Source organism: Lineus longissimus, chromosome 19, assembly GCF_910592395.1.
Source record: "Lineus longissimus chromosome 19, tnLinLong1.2, whole genome shotgun sequence".
NCBI lineage: Eukaryota > Metazoa > Nemertea > Pilidiophora > Heteronemertea > Lineidae > Lineus > Lineus longissimus.
In genome coordinates, this window is record NC_088326.1 from 1,187,260 (window position 1) to 1,207,782 (window position 20,523).

A 20,523-nucleotide genomic window follows, 5' to 3' on the forward strand; every position below is an offset into this window, starting at 1 on the left:
GAGGGATAAAAAGTGGTCAAAGCACAGTAAAGTGACCTGCAAGTGCAAACTATTGAAATGTGAACTCTCAAAGATACTGACAACGCGGGACTTAGGATTGTTCATTGATCAGTTTGAGACTCTCGTTTTCACATAATGACCATAGACCGCCAACAGTATAATTCTAAGCACACATTGTAGTAAACCCAACGATACAATCAGTTAGTTTTCAATGATAATCTTGACCAGCTGTGACAAATGGATTATACTTTGAGCAGAACAACTGCATATTTTTCCATGCATGTGGATTTCATGATACATATTTCAATTGTGTAGGTCTGTGAATGATAATGGACACTGTGGTTTTTGATAAGAGAAAGCCAAAACAATAGTCATATTCAAGAAAACAGTATGAATGATTATGGTAATGTCTATGACGCTGAAGATCATAGAAATTTGGCTCACAGGTCCAGGACTTGACCTAGACTTTCTTGATAGGGAGTTGAACCAAATTTTGGCCAAAATCTCAGGAGTCCTATATGTAACAGTTTATAAGCTGGCCAAGTTTCTTTCTTCAAAAGACACTTTTTGTAAGTTGTCTTGAGCAAGGTACCGTCTAACTAATGCCTGAGTACATTTGGAAACAAGTAGGCCTATTTGAACTAGGTTATAAAAACAGGTGAATATAATGAGAATGGGTCTCTGCATTGAATGGACAAAAAAAAGTGCAGAGAGGGGAGTATCACCAGACTTAAACAGGAACAACTGACATGAAACAATCAACATGATGGCAAACTTTTTCAACAAAGACAGGGAGCCGGAACCCCATCCCAGACTGGCAGGGAAACCAAAATCAACCTACCTTTCGGATGGTACATTTTCCTTTAGAACAAATTTAAAGAATCCAGCAAAAATTATCTTTATTCCTCTTATACCAAAGTATATCCTCCTGCCTATGCACAGAAAGATTTCTTCTATGAACACGAATGGACACTTGACCCAATCAAGTACTTCAAGAAATGTTGGTAACACTGCACACAACAGCAGTGATATTTGCATATAGGCACATCATGATTAAAAATTAAACAGATCTCAATTTAAAGGTATGTCCTCCAGATAGGCATTCATATCATGACTTCACCAAGGAAATTGGATTGGATTTGTTACAATGGACTGTGTTAGAATCCTCCTACAATCCCCATAGCAACCTATTATTGAGAAACCAAACCTACATCTACATCAAGATTATCAATTTTCATGTTTCATGTACTTGAACTATATAATTATTAACGAGCAAAGGACAAACTACCTTTGACAAATTGAACCTGTTAACATACATTTACAAATGACATACCTGTATGTTGTTAAGTGATTGTGATAAGCATGCCAAGAACTATTAGATATATGCTAAGCCAGACAGACGGACTGAGTTTCATAATCAATGATAATTCAACTTGAAGTCTGATAAATTTGACACCTGACATAATCGCCAATAATAAATGCAAAACATTAGCAAAAACGGCAAATTTGTTGTCATCCCAGTCATATCATAGACCACAGTGACTTTACTCTGGTTCAATTTCAGGTCTATCCAGACTATTCACTATAGGCGATAACATCAAATCTTTGTTTTGGTCAATTTCAGGCCAAACCCTTCAATGGGCCATAACATCTTTACCATTGGATGTCCTGGGTCTATTTTAGGTCCACTCAGTCAATGGGCAATAACACATTCGTCCTTGGTCTATTCTAGGTCCATCCAATCTTTGTCCTTGGGCAGTTGTATGAATTTCAAAATTGATTTATTTGTAGTCATGGCTTTGATTCAATACCAGACATTGAGAATGAGAGGCATGAAATACTCTTTCCCTACAGTGGATACAAACACTTATTCTGTAAATGAAAGACATTCATGCAATTGAGATTCTGTAATAAAATACAGAAATGCATCTGCGTCAGAAGTCCCACAGGCCATACATGTATTTAGTACCGTAATCACATCGCTGCGTTAATCACCGCTTTCATATGATGACATCACTGATCAGCGATGATACTGATATGCACGATGTCACTATGAAGCGATGAAAACAGGACTCCCACCAGTCCAGCATGACTGTACAACGTCAGCGACATAAGAGAGAACCAATATCATCATCATCATGATCATCGTCATCATCAATCAACATGGTGATCATGGAATCGTCATCTCTCATACATGTCATAGCTTCTAATCTTGGCATCCTTCTTGTCCATGATTAGACGCAAATTTACCTGACACTGACACTGTTTGCCACGGATGACAGTTGTTGTTCCCAGTGCATGTAGGCCTATGCACACTGGGAGCACACTGGAACTCTACTGGATGACACTGGATGTGCAACCATGCATCTGCAGATTTCTCATGAAATCACTTAAATGAATGACAATATTTCTTACCAGCCCCAGAGTTGCTCATGTACATGTTCTCCTCGGTTAGTCTCTGGTCCATTTTGGCAGAATAAGGGGCCTTATGAGTCAAAAATATGATGATAAAATTTGTGATGTTGTCCTCTTCAACTTCCGGAAATGGTGAATCCAGCTGACATCATCAACTTAACCTCAAATTTGATGTCAATAATTCCTAAATTTGGCATATGATATTCCGTAAAAATGGTTATCAAGATACTAATACCAACTTTATTACTAAAATTATAACCACCAAGGGTAACTTTGTTCCAAATATTACTGATCATTTTAACGAATTAGATATATGAATAATTGTCACAATTGTCTGTTTGGAGAGTAAAAACGCAAATTCAAGATGGCGCTGAGTCGAAAAACAAACGTACGAAAAATCGTTCTAATTTCATCAAAATAATAAAATCGAAATACATTTTTATCGATTGAGGTGTACTAAACTAACAAAAAAGTGTTATTTCACGTAGTCGACCATAGATATTTCCTACCTGGGCCGAAATCTTGGCTCCCCAGGCCTTTGAGGTTGATGGCGAAAGAAACCACACGCAAACAAACCAAATTTCGCCAGTACCCCTAATCTTTGTTGTGTTTTTTGAAGTCCCTTTGGGTGACTATTCAGCGGATGAGTGCTGTTACGGTTGTTTTGGATCATAGACCCTTACCTGTCAACCATAAATAATCAAATTTTTAACATCACAGTGATTTGATCATCAACTTGGTTGGCGACCTGACTGATTTTCTCATTATTCATATTGTGTGGTGTGTTGACTGTTTTATTGTAGGCCTGCAGCCTATATTGTCAAAAGATGTTATTAGTGTCCAGTGTGCATACATGTTTGTTGTTTAACTTGTTTGCGTTTATGTCTTCCAGGTGCGTCTCCCCCCAGAGGTGAACAGGATCTTGTACATCCGTAATCTGCCGTACAGGATAACCGCAGAAGAAATGTACGACATCTTTGGGAAATATGGTGCCATTCGCCAAATAAGAATGTAAGTATCCGTAGCCATTGCGACCGTATCTCATGATGTGCTGGTCAATTTACAGTTTTGTCGAGAAAAATTCTCTTCTTGTAAATTTGGCTAAAAAATAAGTCTGCTACGAAGTAGGTAGCAGTGCCTTACATGTGTTATTAGGTCAAAGACCTCTTCCGTCCTTATCAAGGGGAGTGCTAACCTTCTCTCCTTTTTAACAACACATTAGTGGTAAGGAACTCATGTCCTTTATATGTGTTGCAGTGTTGAATTCATTGTATTCATGGTTTGGAATCCTGATGGACGAAAAACTGTTTGCGTCAAGAACTTAGTAGTTCTGTGATATTTTGCAATGCAAGCCTACGTATCTGAACCCCAAGTGAATTCTAATTTTTTTAGTGTCCTTTAAATTTTGATATGATTTGAAATTCTATTTTTAATTACTGCTTTGTCATGTAAAGATGGATATTCTTTGCACAGTCAGGAGTGAGGAGAGGCTCCAGTGAAATTGACTTTGAAAGTATTTTCATCATGATATAGGCCTAAGTATTTACAGTATTGCTTTGAGTTTCTCACTGTTATTCTAACATACATACCACTCCTGTTTATAATTGATTGCAGAAAATAACTTCATTTTGAATCTCTTTTTAGGGGTGTAACTCCAGAGACAAAAGGCACTGCGTTTGTTGTTTATGAAGACATATTTGATGCCAAGAACGCTTGCGACCATCTCTCAGGTTTCAACGTCTGTAATAGATATCTGGTTGTACTCTACTACCAGTCGAATAAGGTGTGTATTCTTCTTGGTCGTTTAGTTTCGTGAGCATCTGTTGCTTGCAACTACGATTGCGCAACTATTGGGGTTATTGACGGAGTGACTTTGTATTCAGTCAGGGTTGAGAAGTCAGTCGCAAGCTTCTAAAGTTTCTCAGTCTGATTGAGTTTTGTTTGTCCTGATATGAGGAACCAGGTATGGGGAATCTTGGCTATGTGTCTTGTTCAAGGGACAAGGCAATTGAACTGAAGAGACTTATGAAAGGTCACAAGCAATTTGTCAGTGTTCGGTTTCACAGTCAAGATGTATGGATTATGATTTGGACCCCTTTTGGTTTTATCTTAGACCGGGCTAACCCTCAGTTCTAAATTTCTTCTTTCTCTTTGCAGGCCTTCAAAAAAATCGATACCGAGAAAAAGAAACAGGAATTAGACCAAATGAAAGCAAAATACGGACTCAGTACGCCAGAAAAACGGTGATCGAAACACATCTTGGAATTTCCTATTGGATTTTGTATTTGTACAGTAACAGACTTTAGAAACATCATGGATTATCCGGACCTCAGTTTTAGTGATGACATAAGCCGTGTTTCTACGTGTGCAGGAAATATGGAATGGGTTTGCTGTAAAATCAGTGTTTGAAACACATCATAAGAGTCACGAACACAGATCTTGTACCGTAAACCAGGGCGATAAGTTGTCAGGGATTTTAGCTACTTCATCTCTGTGTGTCAAGGTGGTTGTATGTTGTCCAAATATCACAATTTAGATGGTTTTTTTTCCAAATGGGGGGAGGGGAGTTTGAAGTCGATTCCAGTATCAGTCAGCTAAGGGGGCTCATGAAGGAAATTGATAGTGTTGTACGTAATTGTTGGCACATGTTCCAGTTTTGCACTTCTCAGAGTTTTGCAAGATGACATGACTTGACTTCATTATTCAAAAGTTGCATTCATTGCCATATTATGTGGGACAAAACATGTTCACCGATCTGAAAATTTTGGAAATAAATGTGTTCAAAATTACAACACTGTGTAACTGCTTTTTATTTCAAGTGACATGCCATATTTTATGGCATAGCATATTTTATGGTACTGCATAGCCATCAGAAGGGAGGAGCCTTGCATTGTGTTCTCTGGCCTATTGGGTACATTCATGCTGCCCATCTCGCCAGGGCAGGGTCATGTCCCATCTCTGCTGAGTGCAGACCGGCCAAATGCCTCATCCTTGAAGGCAGGGCTGTTCTATGAGCTGTCCATGATCCTGAAAACTGGACAATTGTACACCTGTCTATTATGAGGACGGGTCCATTGCAAGTACACATCCCAATGCAGCTGAAATGGAACGTTATTTCCATGACCAAGTTGAATTGACTACCTTAAATAACTAAGAAGATCGTCAATGGAATCTTCTTTCCAATATCAGAACAGGTTTACTTATTGTCCTTATGGTCCCATACTGCCAGTGCTGTATCGACTCTCATAGTTTGAAATAACTGAAGGCAGCATATTTCCCCAAAGTACATCATTGCTGGAGGACCAATTTCTTGTTAGAGCAGCAATTGAGGACCCCTATCATAGAGAGAGACCAATGGCACATCTCTGATGACTGTCCCTGAGGCACTGTACACTGTACACATTGAAGACAAGACAAAAAAGTCAACAACAGACCAGTAACTCTCAGTATAAATAATTGTATTTAACAAGGAAGTAATACACTTATCACATGGATAGATGGCCGTTCCTTACAAATAGAAAAGCAGTATAAAAATTACTCTCTGCTCTTGTTTACAAGGAGCATTCTAGGGAATTATGGCAAAAAGGACTGACCATCACAATTGTTGTCCACGCTCTCCTTTTCCCCAGGAAGCCGATGTTGTACTCATTTCTAATTCAAGTGGGGTATTGGCTGCCTGGGGGACGAGGGCATTCGCAACATTGGCTGCCACCAAGGTAGTAGCTGGCAGCACTGATGCCGAATTCTTGTCCGGTCTCGCTCTTGAAGAAATCTGGAAGATTGTGAAAAGGAGCAACTCACGAGACAGATCCAGAGGTCTAAGAGGACACCTCGGAAAGGTGTCAAGCAGCTGCCAAGGTGGTTTTACATTAAGTTTCAAAGATTTTTGGGAGGGGGGCATCCCAGTAGGCCATCCACCCCCTGGATACAAACTTATTCCTGAATAATCTATCCTCGATGCTTGGAACAAAGTACGTGAGCCACCACATGCATATCTATCAGTAGAAACAATTTATATGTACAAATCAATAAATATATGTTTTTACACTATTATTTCTGCAGCATCATTTTAAAACCCAGAACCTTTAACATCTAAAACATGACATAAATTTGGCAGGCATGCACACACATTCTTCAATGATACATATCAACATCTTATTACCAATTAGATAAAAAAATTATGTAAATCAGAATTTTTGATATAGGTTGAACATCGTCCCCAACTCCTACTCCAAGTTGACCTGGAAGACGTTTTTTAACTTTGTCGTAGAAAATCTAGAACTGACTTGAAGTGACGTGATACTTCTGGTGATTTAGCGTCATATGATGTGTGACCATGTCTTAATAACAAGTGAATGACGTAACGACTTAGAAAACTACACAAAAAGACGCACCACACACAGGGACATCGCTTTCGACTACAAGGTGGTCGTCTTTAGGAGCAGGCTGGGAAAAATTCCAGGCCAACAGATGGCATGGGAGTCAGGACGATGTGCAACCTTTGCATTATCAGAAATTTTACGTTTGAATTGATCACCATTAACAAATTGTAAATATCAATTTATTTCCATAAAGAAAACGTTTTCAAAAACTACTTAGTGCGTTGACTCTGTTGACACAGTTAACATGAATAATAGCTTTGCACCTCTTGAACTATAGGTCAGTCATCCTTTTCGATAGCTTCTCTACACAAGGACAAAATCAAACTCATGCTTCGGGTGGGTATTGGTAACTTAGGTTAACCAACAATAAAATAAAATAAAATAAAATATATAACGCAACTTTCTTCTGAGAAAGTAACTGCTCTATTAAGAAGAAGTCAGGTACCTACCCAATGTATTGGATGCCAGTTTACCAGGCATATATGGCCCACATTAGTCTTGATAAATGTGTATCTGGGTAGATTTAAATCTAGCTTATCATGAATTGTCAAATCTTCACTGATTTTAAAAAATCCAAACAAACCTAAAATTTTCAGCATGCAATAAGTACATTGTACGCATTGGTCATTGACTGACAAAAACCGTGAATTGCCAATTAGGAAGAAAGTCATCACTTTGTCTGGTACTGGAATTAGAAATTTGCAAATATTTCTAATTATCTCCAACAAATGGAAACTGATTTCGCAACAAGCACAAACGCAAAATAATACAATCGATAATATCACAAAGCTAAAATATGTTTAGTTGTACCTTGGGTGTTGCCAAAAATTTAAAATCCTTAAACAAAGACAAAAAACTAATAACAACGTTTGGCATGCAGAAGCAACATACACGATTACAAAACAATACATTTAACAGTTAAATTTCCGCATTTATTTAACACGTTTTCAAGTCAACAATGCCAGAAGTGTTTCAGCATCAAATTGGTAACAATTTTGTGCATACCAAACCTAATAACCTACTTCTATGAGGTCTTAATTCAATTGAGATTTGCACCATGACTTCCAATTGATTCTAAAGCCTAACTACATGCAAGAAATTAAAATTTTAAGACTTACATTTAGTTCTGTATCAAGTAGTCCTATATAAATGGCAATTCATTAATGACTTAAAATGCCAAATCTTGTGCAGGAAATCATGACCAACACATTGTATCCATAATCATCTCATTTTTTATCAGCAGTTGGTAAAATACCCAGCCAACATTTCTCGGTATCCCAAATATCTCTTAAATTCTTGGGTCCCATTTATGTAAAATCTAATAGAACAGTAAGAAATACATGATTGTAAGTATAATAGATATGACGAATTACAAAATAGAAAAGGAAGAGCTATTATACAACACACTTATAAAATAGAGTTTTTTACAACGCAACTTGTTGCAAGTGTAGCCTAGTAAACAACGGTAAGGTTTTGTTAGAGGTCACCAGATCCTGTACGAAAAAATGTAACTATAGAGAGTTGCTCTCTCTATCTCACAATGAAATGGGCCAACGGAAAATAAATGTCATGATATTGGAGCTTACAAGCACCGATTTCTCACAGACCTTATTCACTGCGTAATTCTGCACAGAATTTCATAGTAAGACATCCAGCATCAAGACAGAAGGCAAAAGATCAGAAAAACAGGAAGACAAGAGCATCACTGCAAAGACATGGGCCTCAAAAACAAAAGGTTTTAGTTGGTTGAGGTATAGCCTTCGAACAGCTGCCTCAACAGGCGAATTCCAATGACGATGTGCATTAGTCCAGAGGGAAATTTCGAACTGATGCACACCGACAATAAATCAGCAATTGTAAATTTGAAATACTTCAAACAATGGAAGCATGATGTTATGTTGACACCACTGATGAAGACGTTTTGTGAATTCGAAGAAAGATCCTCAAATTCTATGACAGTTATGAGTGAGATTCTTCTCCCGTTAGAATTTCTCCTTTGATGGTTCAATGACGATTTCATCGGGTGTAACAGCACTGTTGTCGTGCCCTCCGCTGTAAAGAAAAGAAGAAGTTATGAAATATTTCAACCAGGAACCGTGAATGTGAATACTTCAGGGTGAACAGTGGTATTTTGACTTACTCTGCTGGAGCATCCGCTGGGGCCGACGGCTGGGCCGGGGTTTGACCAGGATAGATAAATCCCTTTTGTTTAGGATAGAGGCCATCGGGGAATTGACCTTTATGTGCATTGCTGGTCATTGTCATGGGTTGGCCTGACATCTGAAGAAGATGAGAATAGTTTAAGATATAAAGAGTCTACTGGATCACAATCCAGCAAATAATGCAAAGTCATTTGGGTAAAAATCTTAGATCAAAGCTACTCATGATTTTTATGTTTCTCGGTCTTCAAGTACGGTCAGACTACTGAGGACACATTGAACTAAACTTAAAGGGAACCATCAAATACTAGTTTCTTTCTCTATAAATTTGTGGACCAACTGTTGTGGGATATGAATCCTACTCACCCGATCTTGGCTCCTCTTGAAAGCCATACAGAACACAACTATGATGATGATACCGACGGCCAGACCCAGGAATCCCAAACAGAGGAATGCAATACCAATGATACCTCCAACCCTGGAAACAAGTCAAACACATTAGCTTCCACAAGGGAGAGGGAACAGCCAACAGAGAAACAACCCAGGCATTACAAAAACATAAATTTTCAAGTGCCACGTATTTAGTGATTTTGGTCATTTATCATTCATCTACCGGTATATATATAAATTTATTCTACAGTATTTGAAGTGGTTGGGGGTGGGGGACATTAGTAACCAATTTCTCTTGGTACTGATTGGGATAGGTATAACCCACAATCGAGTACCGGTAGTAGAATGGGTAACAAAGTCAAACTACTTTGCTCATTGTTGTGTAACTGGGTCAAAACACATGCCTCCTAAAAAGTCACCCATACAAATCTATATTGGATGAAAACTCTGCAGTGCATGATGTTTGTATAGTGTTTTCACAGTCAGCCATGTTTGAGGGCAGAACAATGAATTGTCATGCCTGACTTAACTGAATCAAATGGTGTCATGGTCAGTTTGGCTTGCTTTCTTTTGTCTGTCCCTTGAAACCACTCTATAGATTCTATTCTCAAGAAGTTTCTGCACCCAAATAATATGATAAGTCCTGGTCTCTGCCTTTTGCAAACAAAACAAGTGAATCATGTGTGTTAAGAGTCAAGGGGAGCAAAGGCTAAATATAGGCCATAATGTCTAGACTGGTCGCTGTTACTGATAACCCAAGGGTTAAACCAACCCCAGAAGTAAAAAACAATTAATGCCAATTGATAATACTGGACTCATCAACTAAATGCAAATACAAATATTCTCTATTTTTGGTCAATATCTTCTAATGTAAACACAGAATTTATATCAATGTGCATTGGACATTTACAATCAATCAATAAAGAGAAGTGCTGCGATTGAAATGAAATATCATTGAATAAGGCCAGCTGGGACATGGAAAATATCATCAGTTCTGAGGGCGCGGTCATTCAATTCATGACAATGTGTTGGCTTTGAAAAGACTGATTTTTAAATGATATACTGAACTGAGCAAACTGAGCTTGCGGCCACTGCTCTTTTAAATGTCCATTCAGATAACCATTTCCTCCAGCATTGGTTTTACATGATTAAAGACTTCAGGCATGGCCACACAAGAAAGGTTGAAAGCAGTCATATATTGAATGACAAAGTCCATTGGGAAAGAACATCATGAAATGAACAGTTTTTCTCCTCCAATACAGCAACAGTTATGCCTCAACTGTGTTATTTAAGGCCTAGTACCTTGGAGTTCGGATTCAGCCTGACAAATATTTCATCACAAGGTCCTACTTTTGCTTGCCCAACATGTAGGAATCTCAGTTTGCTATTGCACCTCAATGCCGACCCACAGCCAGCTCATTCTTGGGATACTAGAAAACACCACTCCCCTTGTAAAACATGCATGATGTTTTCAGAAGAAGAAAAATATAACGCACCAATCGCTGTTATGGTCCCCAGGGATGTACTTGGCAAAGTAAACAAGTAACACTATTCCAATGATGAACAGCAATAAAGAGATTCCCATCCAGCCAATGCCACAATTCCGCACCCGCCATAGCTTCTTCTTCATCTTCTCGATTGGATTCAGGGTACCAAGGTTGCCCCCCTCCACCTCTGCAGTGCAGCAGCCCATTGTTGCAGTTCTCTACCACTTCGAAAGGCTAAATAATCTGAAGAAGAAGAAGGAGAATTATCTTAAAGAGGCTCTAGGTTGCCTTTGTGAAGAACTGTCCAATGATTAAATTCTTTATCATTTAGGGAGAACAAAAATGCACATTTCTAAAGTCGCCGGTGCAGAGACAATATCATGAAAACGTGGCCGGCCGGGTGACATCAAAACTCCATCCTGCATAACAAAGAACATGATTGGACCCTTCTTTCTTGGGTGTAATAGCCACAGGCCCAGTACACTTGTACACTACAGTCACAATTCCAAAGCCAAGACCCAGGGGCACAGGGCAAGGCCAAGGCCAAGCAAGGGAAGTCAACATTAACATATGGTCTGGTCTAGCAACAATACTCTTCAAGAGGACTAGTGATAAGCGAATATAACTAGAGAATTGAGAACTAAAACATTCCTTCCAGCATGTCCAGTGGCAGTGGCAGTGCATTGCTTGCGTGTAGCATGTGCACACACTTGGACTGTCATGATGACTGGTCTGATGTGTATGCGAAACCTGACAGTTGTCGAGTTGACACTTCATTCATAAACACTGGCTTCTTTTACACAACAGACGAGCTCCTGGATTTATTACTAATAGTAGATGATTCAAACTACACCAAAATCTGAAAAACGAAATACAGCATCACGAGGCATGACGAAAATGGAGGAAAAGATTCATAATTCGGATATATTTGCCAACAAACCTAGAGAAAATACTTCAAAATTCTTTGAAGGGCGGCACCATTTTAGAAATTGCCCGGATGAGCTGTGAATGGGGGCCGAGAATGAAAAGTGAAAAACAAAAACTTGCAAAAACTACTTTGGAAAGAAGCACAAAATTCATTTTTTGACGGATTTTTTTGCTGTGGGTCTTAACTTGAAATATCAAGTGACCTAGATACATCGAAAAACACCATACTTTATATCATCAAAACACCTATGTCAAAAATAGACGTTAGCCGAACCGGCTGCTGTAGGAGGAATGGCCCGGCGGTTGATGTTATATCCAATCCGCGTTAGCAGGTCATGTGATCCTTGAGATTTCGCGGGAAATGAAATTGTAAACAAACGCACGTGCGCAGTTCAAATGGTGAACAATTGCGGACTTGGTTTTCCCGGTGTTTTGAAAAGGGTTTCTTAAAGGGGGACTATGGGTAGGAGCTGGGGGTGAAATTGGTGGTATTCCTATTTGACGACTAATACGTGCAGTTAGTGGCTTTAGCCTTAGGGGAGGTGGCGTTTTGTATGTGTCTCGGTCAATATAGGATACTTCTCACTCACGTGTTTTGACCAGTAAATCAGGCTGTAAACCGATAATGAATAATGAAAAATGAAAAAAAGCCTCATCATCTTTTTAAATCTCTCGGACGGTAAACCGGATTAATCATTCGAATTCCCATGGCCTACGTTTCAGGTGCGTTGCAGGTCAATTGTCGATGCTGTCACCTATTAGTGAGGATAATAACTAGTAGTTCCGGCAAATGTGGAAAATATTGACGTTGTTTACTTCTTCGCACATTTTGTACACGTTGTTGTGAGTTATGGCGTTGTTGGATACCGGGGAATTTTAGAAAGTGCTCCAGATTTGTTGAAATATTTCCAGTTCACATTGTTTTGCTCCATCCAAAAGTTGTTGAAATTATCTTAAATAATGGCAGCGCAACAGAGAGTCCAAGCATACTTGGAAAAGCATAAGATCAGTGGTCTTTTTGAGGTATATTTGTACAGAAAACCAGGAAACCAAACTTGATTTTTTTAAAGTTATACAGGGTGCATCAAAAAAATGCAGCTGTTGACATTCCAAAAAGCAATATACCCAAGGATGGTCTCCGCTTTCCATATTATTCATCATTAAATGGCATGTGGCCCAGATTTTGGCCTTTGCCTTTATTGGATTGAGATGATACATAAATTTTGCCATCCTTGTTCCAGGAACTGATGGCCAAGGTGATAAACAATACACCGACTGATCCTCTGGTGTACCTCTGTACCCTCCTCGAGAGGAAAGTCGAGAAGCGTAAGATGACAGGATCGGCTGGGATCTCGGCAATGAGGAAGAGCGCCAGTGATATGGATGGGAGGATGAGAGGTACAGCTGGTGCGTGGGCTACAACGAGTGTAGGTAAGTCACAACCTAAGGGAACAATTATATAATAGTTTGGAATTGAAGGATTACCATTCAGACATAGTGAAAATCAGGAAAATCCTTGATCAGCCAACAACATCATCTGCAAGATTCGTCTTTGATTTTTTCCAACTTAGAGCTGCTTCACTGCCTCACTGATTTCACTATTTCTGTATTAAAATCATTCATAGTATCTCCATGATCTATAATTGTGTAACTATTGCATGTTTTATTGTAGTTATATTTTGTACTATATACATATCATCATACATCATAATTATCCAGATGGAAATTTTGATTGTGATAATTCCTGCCAGCTTACATTATTATTGTGTCAGTCAACTGTATTATTTGTATTACCTTTGGCCCCTAGAGGGCGTATTTGAGTAATAAAATTGAATTGAATTGAATTGTTTTAGTGCCAAGGAGCAGAGGCTGTGGGGAAAGCTGCAGTGGTAGGGATGGGAGAATTAGGGGTACAGCCGGGGCGATGGGTCACAACCAGGGTTCGTAGGTCATACTAGCCTGATTGAGAGGACTGTCATATCTCAAATTTATGACAATTTGGGTCGGGGGGGGGGGCAGTTTTATGTAATTCTATTTCATGCACCTGTTTTCAGATGGAGGCTTAGCTGTTGCCAAGGAGCGTGGCGTGACATATGAAAAGCCTTGGTTGTCCAGCACAAACACTAAGAGGGTACCAAGACCAAAGACAGCTGATGAAACTTCCAAGCCACGTAAGAACAAAGGTTCCCAAAAACTTTTGGCCGGGTCTATTTGGCAGCCACTCGCCGAACAGGCATCTTTTTTTGTCCTGTTTGGAGAGCCGCTTGCCAAACAGCACTAAAAAGCCACCCTGTTCGGCCAGCCGGGCTTGCCAAACGGGTAAAAAATCTTCCCTGTTTGGCGAGCTGGAGACTTTACTTTAATATTAATGAGTTCGGCTCTCCATTCAGGACAAGAAAAAGTCGCTGTTCGGTAAGCCGGGCTTGCCAAGTAGTCACTTCCAAAACTTTAATACCTCAGAATGGTGCGTCATGGTTTAGTGACAAGTTAGATTCATAATATGGACATTGTGGGTTCAAGTACCATGCATTGGCATCACTATAATCACAAACTTTAAAAAAACTTAAGTCAATTGTTGACAAAAGCTGGAAGAGGAAGAAGAGGTATGGTATGCACCCTATTTTCATCCTGTAAATAGGGCCTTTTTTGCTTGGTTAGGAGGAGGGTGTCAAGGACCCTGGTCTACAAGGATGCGGTGTTTCATAAAATGTGTTTTTCTCTTTCAGCTCGACGCTCTCGTTCTCCAGCTAAACAAGATTGGAACAACGATAAGAAAGTTGGCGCCAAGGATTTTGACGAGATGTTTGCACAAACACAGACTCACCCGCGGAGGTCCGGGTCGCCCACGAAGACGGGGACAGAGAAGCTGTGGAGGAGCCCGTCGTATGAGGTGAGTCCGCATACACAATGGAGAGGTACATTAAGGAGGTCAGTGGCTGGGGCACCAGATTCATAATCACGAGGTCTTGTCAAAAATCACCTAGACTAAGCACAGACAATTTGCAGTATTTTTTAATCCTTTCCATTGAAGCATGAACTTAACTACAAGAGCCATGGATACACTGGACCCCGTCATATTGGGACAGCGAGTGACTTGGATGCCGAGCTGAGTATCTCAAGTGGCAAACCGGTCAGAGAGAAGCCGAGAACTAGTGCAACAGTTGCGTAAGTAAAACGTTATAAAAAATTTGTTTTTGATGACATAGGATGGGACAATAACATATCTTGGTCCTTATTATGAAGTTTCATACTTCCAGAGTAAAGTGTGGCTGCCCTTTATATACCAGTAGGCCTACACCTTCCAATTCCCAGCACTCACTTTTATTCTTCTTAACTTAGGACCATCAAACAGAAAGGAGCGAAATCGAATGCGATGAAACATCGTCAAGAACTCCAAAGGTACCTGCAAGCTCAGAAAAAACAGGAGGATTCTGGTATTGAAGACAGCCATTCATACGAGGGAGAAGATGACGGCCTCGATGTTTGGGGTAAGATTTGGATTCTGGGGAATTTCATTTTCCTGAGACATGGGAGAACCCACTTCATATCAAGCAACAAAAGGAGGTCAAGGTTGTTGGCCTGGAGCCAGCCTAAAAAAACCTGCAATGCTTATCACAGATTTTATTCTTCTTCAACAGAAAACCTGGATGACTTGAAGAGTGAGGGTGTGACAAACATCAAGGGCTCCGGCATCAAGATCAAGGTAACTATAGCAATGTCTTTCATCTGTGAGTGTGATGCTAAATACCAGCTTTCAGCATTGTTAGATGCTTAGTCCTCATGTGGACGCTCTGGTTACACGCAAGCGCTAACTAGATGAAACTCATTCACCCGTATTGTATCTAAAGGCTATACAAATTTGTCCTGAATCAAGAAAAAATAGATTCTAAAAAAAAATTACCTACTGTTTTTTGAAGATATTTGACAACATGTTGCAGAGACGAATTATTCCACTGTATTTTTGTACAAAACATTTAATTTTCAGTCACTGCAATTATCACAAAGACAAGGAAATAAGGTTTGAAACATTGAAATTGTAGAACTGCCCTTTCAAACTTCTAACTAACACTGTCACAGGAACACATGCTTTATTTTACGGCACTCACTGAATCATACTGAAAGCAAAGATGAGTTTGTGAAAAAATGACGTTACTTGGGGGGTACTTCTAAAGCTGGGCATATTGTACCGGTAGATCCTACCAGTAAGTGATGACTCATTCAGGTAGCCTTCTAATGTATCTTTGAATAGTGCATTATCTGATTCACGAGGAGAACGTCTACCTGTGGAGCTGAAGGAGAGAATGATAGGTGATCGGTCCACAGTCTCCTTTTACAGTAGAGACCAAGCTTTACTGTGAAGTCAGTTCTGTCTACCTTTGTGGTATGGTATGACAAATGTGTGGTATGAAACCTGATTTTTTTCACAAAAGTCAGTCCAGATATCTGTGTGAATTCTGTTTCCCATAACTTCTGTTTTCAGTATTTGTTAACCATTTTTCTCTCAGTTGAACAACTATTTTTGTTTATAAACTTGCAGAGGATTCTTCCCTACCCCTTAAACCTTGGCCAACTTTAAACCTTGGTTGTAGCGTCCGTCGTTTGTATCCGTTTAACCCAGGCCGGCATGTCTGAGGTCTATACAGTGCCCATTTCCCTAACCTTTTGAAGAATCAAATTTGAGTTAGAATGTCGCAGAATATGAGTTTTTGTCACTGATGTCATGTCTGAATTGTTATGTTGTAGGCACTGCCCGCCAGATCTGGAGACCCCGTCGTACGAGTTGCTATCTGCGGACGCTGCGCCAAGTAAGTTTTATTTCACAAATTTTCTGTACCAGTCATTTACCGTAGATGCTTTAAACAGTCGTCCTTTAACATTATATCTTTTGTACATTGAAGGCAAAATATCATTCCTTCTGCCTTTTCAGGATAATGACGTCTGCTGAGCCTATCTCTTACGACGGTGCCACCGAAAGTGGCTCCAAGTTTGGTGAGCTGCCCCAGTACAGCTCGATTGAGACTCAGCGATCAGTCCAGTTCTCTAATGTGGAGGATGAGGATTTCGAGAGCGTCTCCCAGGTGTCTGGGCCAGTAAGTGTTTTGATTTGCCAAAAATAGGCCTCAGTAGTGTTGCTTATCTGTCTACCAATACTGCATCGTTGAACTTTATATTCGGTATGCATTCACACACTTGGACATCTTCAATTTCAAGTTCAATTTTCAAATTTTGAACAGGTTGTAGGCCTTTAAGAGGAGCTGTGCAGCTATGGTGTGTCTCAGAGATGTTTCCAAATCTTTCTTCATTTTAATTTCTGAAACACACTCTCTTGACTTTTCAGCGTCGTCCTGTTTGGCAAGACTCTGATGGTATGTTTAACCCACTCATTGTAATGATCACCCATGTCTGTAGGTAGATGTTGCACAGTAGAAACTCTCTGCCAAGGGCTACTTTGGGACTGCCCGATGCTGTCCTTAAGAGAGGTGTCCTGATTGCAGAGGTCAATTGCAGTGGAAATAACCAATCTGGGCCGAGATGCAGTATCCATAATAGAGAGGTGTCTGCTTGAGGAGGTTCTGCTGTAGTTGTGTTACCTTCAGTTTGACATATCCTGAATATTTTAACCAATAACCTGATCTTAGATTAGACCTTCTCTGCCTTAACAAACAATTGACAACTATTGATTTATTTGCTCTAGCGCCTCATTTGCATAACGCCTTCCTTCTTCTTGCACCAAGGACTCTCCGACTCCAGTGTTGATTCTGCCGACTTCCATGGCAATAACGTCCTCAACCTTCGCAACCTTAACATCATCCAATCTACAGGTAGCTTATACTGGGCGTCCAAGTCAAAATGCAACAATTGATTTTGCTTAGTACATCTTTTCTATATAAAAAACCTGTGCCGTACCATTTACCTTCTGAAAATATCTGTAAGTGATGAAGAAAACAATGTTCCCAAATTGTTGCATTTTTATTTCGACACCCTGTATATGGGATTCACGCGGAGACTCAATGCACTAATCCTTACTAATCGATGCACATCTCTTTAGTTCAAACACATAACAAGACGTTTATCTACTTTTGAATCAATTGTTTAGTGAGGGTTCTGAAAGGGTATTTCTTCAGGAATATGATAGCTTTAGAATAAGGAACGTTGTAAGAATGAGCAGGAACAAAAATTTAAAGCAAAAATTCTGACTTTGGTATTCTTACAGTTGAGACAACCACACCCCGAAAGGGTGTCTCGATGTTCGAATCACATGGCACTCCAAATAAAGGTAGACCGATGTACAGCCGAGCAGATGTCCGCGACTCGATGCAGTCTCTTGGGCAGTCGTCTGCAGCAGGTGGTGGAGGTCAGATCGATCTGAATGCTACGGCACCTGCCGCCATCCTGGCCCCCCAGGTTGGTGGTGATACGCCCAGGACTGTGGACACCAGCCACACCCCTGTACCAAACTGGCAGAGGACCATGTCTGAAGATGTAAGTCATTACTGATCTACTTGACTTTGCCCTATTTCGGAGATCGGTTGTATCATGGTCAGACATTGGGTTCATAACCAGGATGACATGGGTTCAAACTCTATTTCATTCATACTGTTTGATCACTGTGCCCGTGAGCTTCTCCCTAGAGTGTAATCTTTGGTCCACTCTGGCATTGGTACTTGGGTGCAGAGCATCTCAGTTTTACGCCTCAGTCATTTGACGGACTGCCATGCAGCCATATTTTTTTAACTCCCCAGTATTTGGAATCATAATGCAAGTTCCCTTGATTTCAGCTTGACGAAAGGAATGTGGAAAGCCCTGAATTACTGGCACAAAAAGGGAGATCCTGGGCAATACCTGAGGATTCGGAGATATCCGATATGGAGTGGGACAGGAGAAAGGGGGCTGGACAGAAGGGGCGCCAAGCAGGTCAGCATCTAAGTCTTTTCCTACTTCTTCAACTATTGTGACTGCGTAGGAGTAGCCGATCACAAGCTAAAGATCATCTCATTGCGATGTGGACTCTTTTACTTGGCCTGGCACAGGCATCGTAAGGACCAGAGTTGAGAAGCTTTACCAGCTAGGGCCTCGAGAGAAGCAACAGGTCACACAATATGAAATAAATACTGATGTAAATTTTCCTTTTTCTGATCTTTTCAGGTGGGCAGTACTGATCATTGCTCCAGCAGCTGTTAGTTAGTTCTAGACCATGTAGATGATGATGTAGCCAAAGGTCGTATTGAAAACGAGACTGACGTATTGTCAATAGGCTTCTGTACTGTAGATTTCGCCAAAGCTTTTGTTCTTATTACTAACTAAACCCACCATGCTTAAAGTTATTCTGGATGCGATTCTGGATGAGTCTTTGCTCTACCTCTAAGACCACTGGAGTGGCGGAGTGACCCGATTGATACAAAAGCCAATGTTGTCTTGGAGTGATGCCAGGCGCCCAAGAAGTGCAATGACTTAACAGTGCCCATCATCCTTGAGTAGTAATGTACTTTGCCCGTAATGTACTTTGCCCATCACCCGGATGTACCACTGTAATGTACCAGGTGGTGTGTACACCTATGTTATATATTTTGTATTGTATTGTATCTTTACATATTCAATATGAACACGTATCAAAATCCATCCATTTTTCATTGGAGAGAAAAAAACATTCCAAAAATACACAATGTTGTTCCTACAAGAGAATAGGTGAGATTCGTCTTTTAGGTTTTTTAGAGGAAAGTAGTTTATAGTTACTTATAAGTTTCAAGGACAAATGTAGATGAGAAGAAAGCGTACATATCAGTAGATCTTTATTTAATAAATATATTTATACAAAGTGAAGTTAATTTGTAGTTTTTTGGCCACAGTGAGGGGAGTTGTCACTTTGTCTCCATTGTAGCTGTGGTATAGCTATCCCTTCATCTCGGACATAGCGAGGGGAGTTGTGACGTTGTCTCTGTTAGCTGTGGTAGCTATCCCTTCATCTCGGACATAGCGAGGGGAGTTGTGACACTGTCTCTGTTAGCTGTGGTAGCTATCCCTTCATCTCGGACATAGCGAGGGGAGTTGTGACACTGTCTCTGTTAGCTGGGTAGCTATCCCTTCATCTCGGACATAGCGAGGGGAGTTGTGACACTGTCTCTGTTAGCTGTGGTAGCTATCCCTTCATCTCGGACATAGCGAGGGGAGTTGTGACACTGTCTCTGTTAGCTGTGGTAGCTATCCCTTCATCTCGGACATAGCGAGGGGAGTTGTGACATTGTCTCTATTAGCTGTGGTAGCTATCCCTTCATCTCGGACATAGCGAGGGGAGTTGTGACACTGTCTCTGTTAGCTGTGGTAGCTATACCTTCATCTCAGACATAGCGAGGGGAGTTGTGACGTTGTCTCTGTTAGCTGTGGTAGCTATCCCTTCATCTCGGACATAGCGAGGGGAGTTGTGACATTGTCTCTGTTAGCTGTGGTAGCTATCCCTACATCTCGGACATAGCGAGGGGAGTTGTGACATTGTCTCTATTAGCTGTGGTAGCTATCCCTTCATCTCGGACATAGCGAGGGGAGTTGTGACACTGTCTCTGTTAGCTGTGGTAGCTATCCCTTCATCTCGGACATAGCGAGGGGAGTTGTGACATTGTCTCTGTTAGCTGTGGTAGCTATCCCTACATCTCGGACATAGCGAGGGGAGTTGTGACATTGTCTCTATTAGCTGTGGTAGCTATCCCTTCATCTCGGACATAGCGAGGGGAGTTGTGACATTGTCTCTGTTAGCTGTGGTAGCTATCC

The 20,523-nt window shown here is 40.4% G+C and overlaps 4 protein-coding genes and 1 non-coding gene across 28 annotated transcripts in view; 2 read left to right on the forward strand and 3 right to left on the reverse strand.

Annotated features, from left to right (window-relative positions):
* The window catches only part of LOC135503072 (tumor protein D54-like), a 49,849-nt gene extending 47,303 nt beyond the window's left edge, over window positions 1-2,546 (reverse strand). For 20 of the 22 annotated variants that reach the window (XM_064796381.1, XM_064796373.1, XM_064796364.1 and 17 more), the window contains exon 1: window positions 2,416-2,546. In XM_064796381.1, coding sequence (XP_064652451.1) covers window positions 2,416-2,467 — 52 coding nt within the window. In that variant the 5' untranslated portion in view covers window positions 2,468-2,546. Of the gene's footprint in view, window positions 1-841; window positions 953-2,415 lie in introns of those variants that run through there. The other 2 variants (XM_064796374.1, XM_064796372.1) reach the window with 1 other exon arrangement.
* A 206-nt stretch (window positions 2,547-2,752) lies between these two features.
* On the forward strand, window positions 2,753-5,207 carry LOC135503026 (splicing factor 3B subunit 6-like). The gene is made up of 4 exons (XM_064796288.1): window positions 2,753-2,803; window positions 3,308-3,426; window positions 4,060-4,198; window positions 4,573-5,207. Exons 1-4 carry the CDS (start codon window positions 2,780-2,782, stop codon window positions 4,660-4,662), a joined length of 372 nt encoding a protein of 123 aa, XP_064652358.1. The 5' UTR covers window positions 2,753-2,779; the 3' UTR covers window positions 4,663-5,207.
* LOC135503507 (U6atac minor spliceosomal RNA) lies at window positions 3,520-3,632 on the reverse strand. Its single transcript, XR_010449906.1, has one exon. It is a non-coding gene; the product is annotated as a U6atac minor spliceosomal RNA (small nuclear RNA).
* A 645-nt stretch (window positions 5,208-5,852) lies between the features above and the next one.
* LOC135503213 (uncharacterized) lies at window positions 5,853-11,826 on the reverse strand. Its single transcript, XM_064796675.1, has 5 exons — window positions 11,774-11,826; window positions 10,843-11,076; window positions 9,323-9,434; window positions 8,938-9,077; window positions 5,853-8,849 (listed from the first exon to the last, which is right to left on the reverse strand). The coding sequence occupies exons 2-5, from the start codon at window positions 11,037-11,039 to the stop codon at window positions 8,780-8,782; spliced, it is 519 nt and encodes a 172-aa protein (XP_064652745.1). The 5' UTR covers window positions 11,040-11,076; window positions 11,774-11,826; the 3' UTR covers window positions 5,853-8,779.
* Window positions 11,827-12,615: 789 nt separating this feature from the next.
* On the forward strand, window positions 12,616-19,560 carry LOC135503310 (uncharacterized protein C8orf34 homolog). Of its 3 annotated transcripts, XM_064796828.1 has the most exons (15): window positions 12,616-12,783; window positions 13,002-13,191; window positions 13,815-13,931; window positions 14,487-14,650; window positions 14,792-14,925; window positions 15,100-15,248; window positions 15,399-15,463; window positions 15,746-15,778; window positions 16,504-16,565; window positions 16,688-16,850; window positions 17,099-17,126; window positions 17,496-17,582; window positions 17,975-18,243; window positions 18,540-18,675; window positions 18,907-19,560. In XM_064796828.1, exons 1-15 carry the CDS (start codon window positions 12,721-12,723, stop codon window positions 18,918-18,920), a joined length of 1,674 nt encoding a protein of 557 aa, XP_064652898.1. In that variant the 5' UTR covers window positions 12,616-12,720; the 3' UTR covers window positions 18,921-19,560. The 3 variants fall into 3 exon arrangements, with proteins under 3 accessions (XP_064652898.1, XP_064652901.1, XP_064652899.1); XM_064796831.1 differs by lacking the exon at window positions 17,496-17,582; XM_064796829.1 differs by lacking the exon at window positions 15,746-15,778.
* The last annotated feature ends 963 nt before the right edge of the window (window positions 19,561-20,523 follow it).

What these genes read in the sequence shown, in the direction of transcription:
- LOC135503213 (XM_064796675.1), bottom strand. Translation starts at nt 11,039, where the DNA reads ATGGGCTGCTGCACTGCAGAGGTGGAGGGGGGCAACCTTGGTACCCTG. An exon ending in TCAAGAGGAGCCAAGATCGG is followed by an intron (nt 9,078 to 9,322) that starts GTGAGTAGGATT and finishes CATCTTCTTCAG; the next exon opens with ATGTCAGGCCAACCCATGAC. An exon ending in CCAGCGGATGCTCCAGCAGA is followed by an intron (nt 8,850 to 8,937) that starts GTAAGTCAAAAT and finishes TTTTCTTTACAG; the next exon opens with CGGAGGGCACGACAACAGTG.
- LOC135503310 (XM_064796828.1), top strand. Translation starts at nt 12,721, where the DNA reads ATGGCAGCGCAACAGAGAGTCCAAGCATACTTGGAAAAGCATAAGATC. An exon ending in CACAAAGACAAGGAAATAAG is followed by an intron (nt 15,779 to 16,503) that starts GTTTGAAACATT and finishes GTTATGTTGTAG; the next exon opens with GCACTGCCCGCCAGATCTGG. An exon ending in TCTCCCAGGTGTCTGGGCCA is followed by an intron (nt 16,851 to 17,098) that starts GTAAGTGTTTTG and finishes TTGACTTTTCAG; the next exon opens with CGTCGTCCTGTTTGGCAAGA.
- LOC135503026 (XM_064796288.1), top strand. Translation starts at nt 2,780, where the DNA reads ATGGCGCTGAGTCGAAAAACAAAC. An exon ending in GCCATTCGCCAAATAAGAAT is followed by an intron (nt 3,427 to 4,059) that starts GTAAGTATCCGT and finishes ATCTCTTTTTAG; the next exon opens with GGGTGTAACTCCAGAGACAA. An exon ending in TCTACTACCAGTCGAATAAG is followed by an intron (nt 4,199 to 4,572) that starts GTGTGTATTCTT and finishes TTCTCTTTGCAG; the next exon opens with GCCTTCAAAAAAATCGATAC.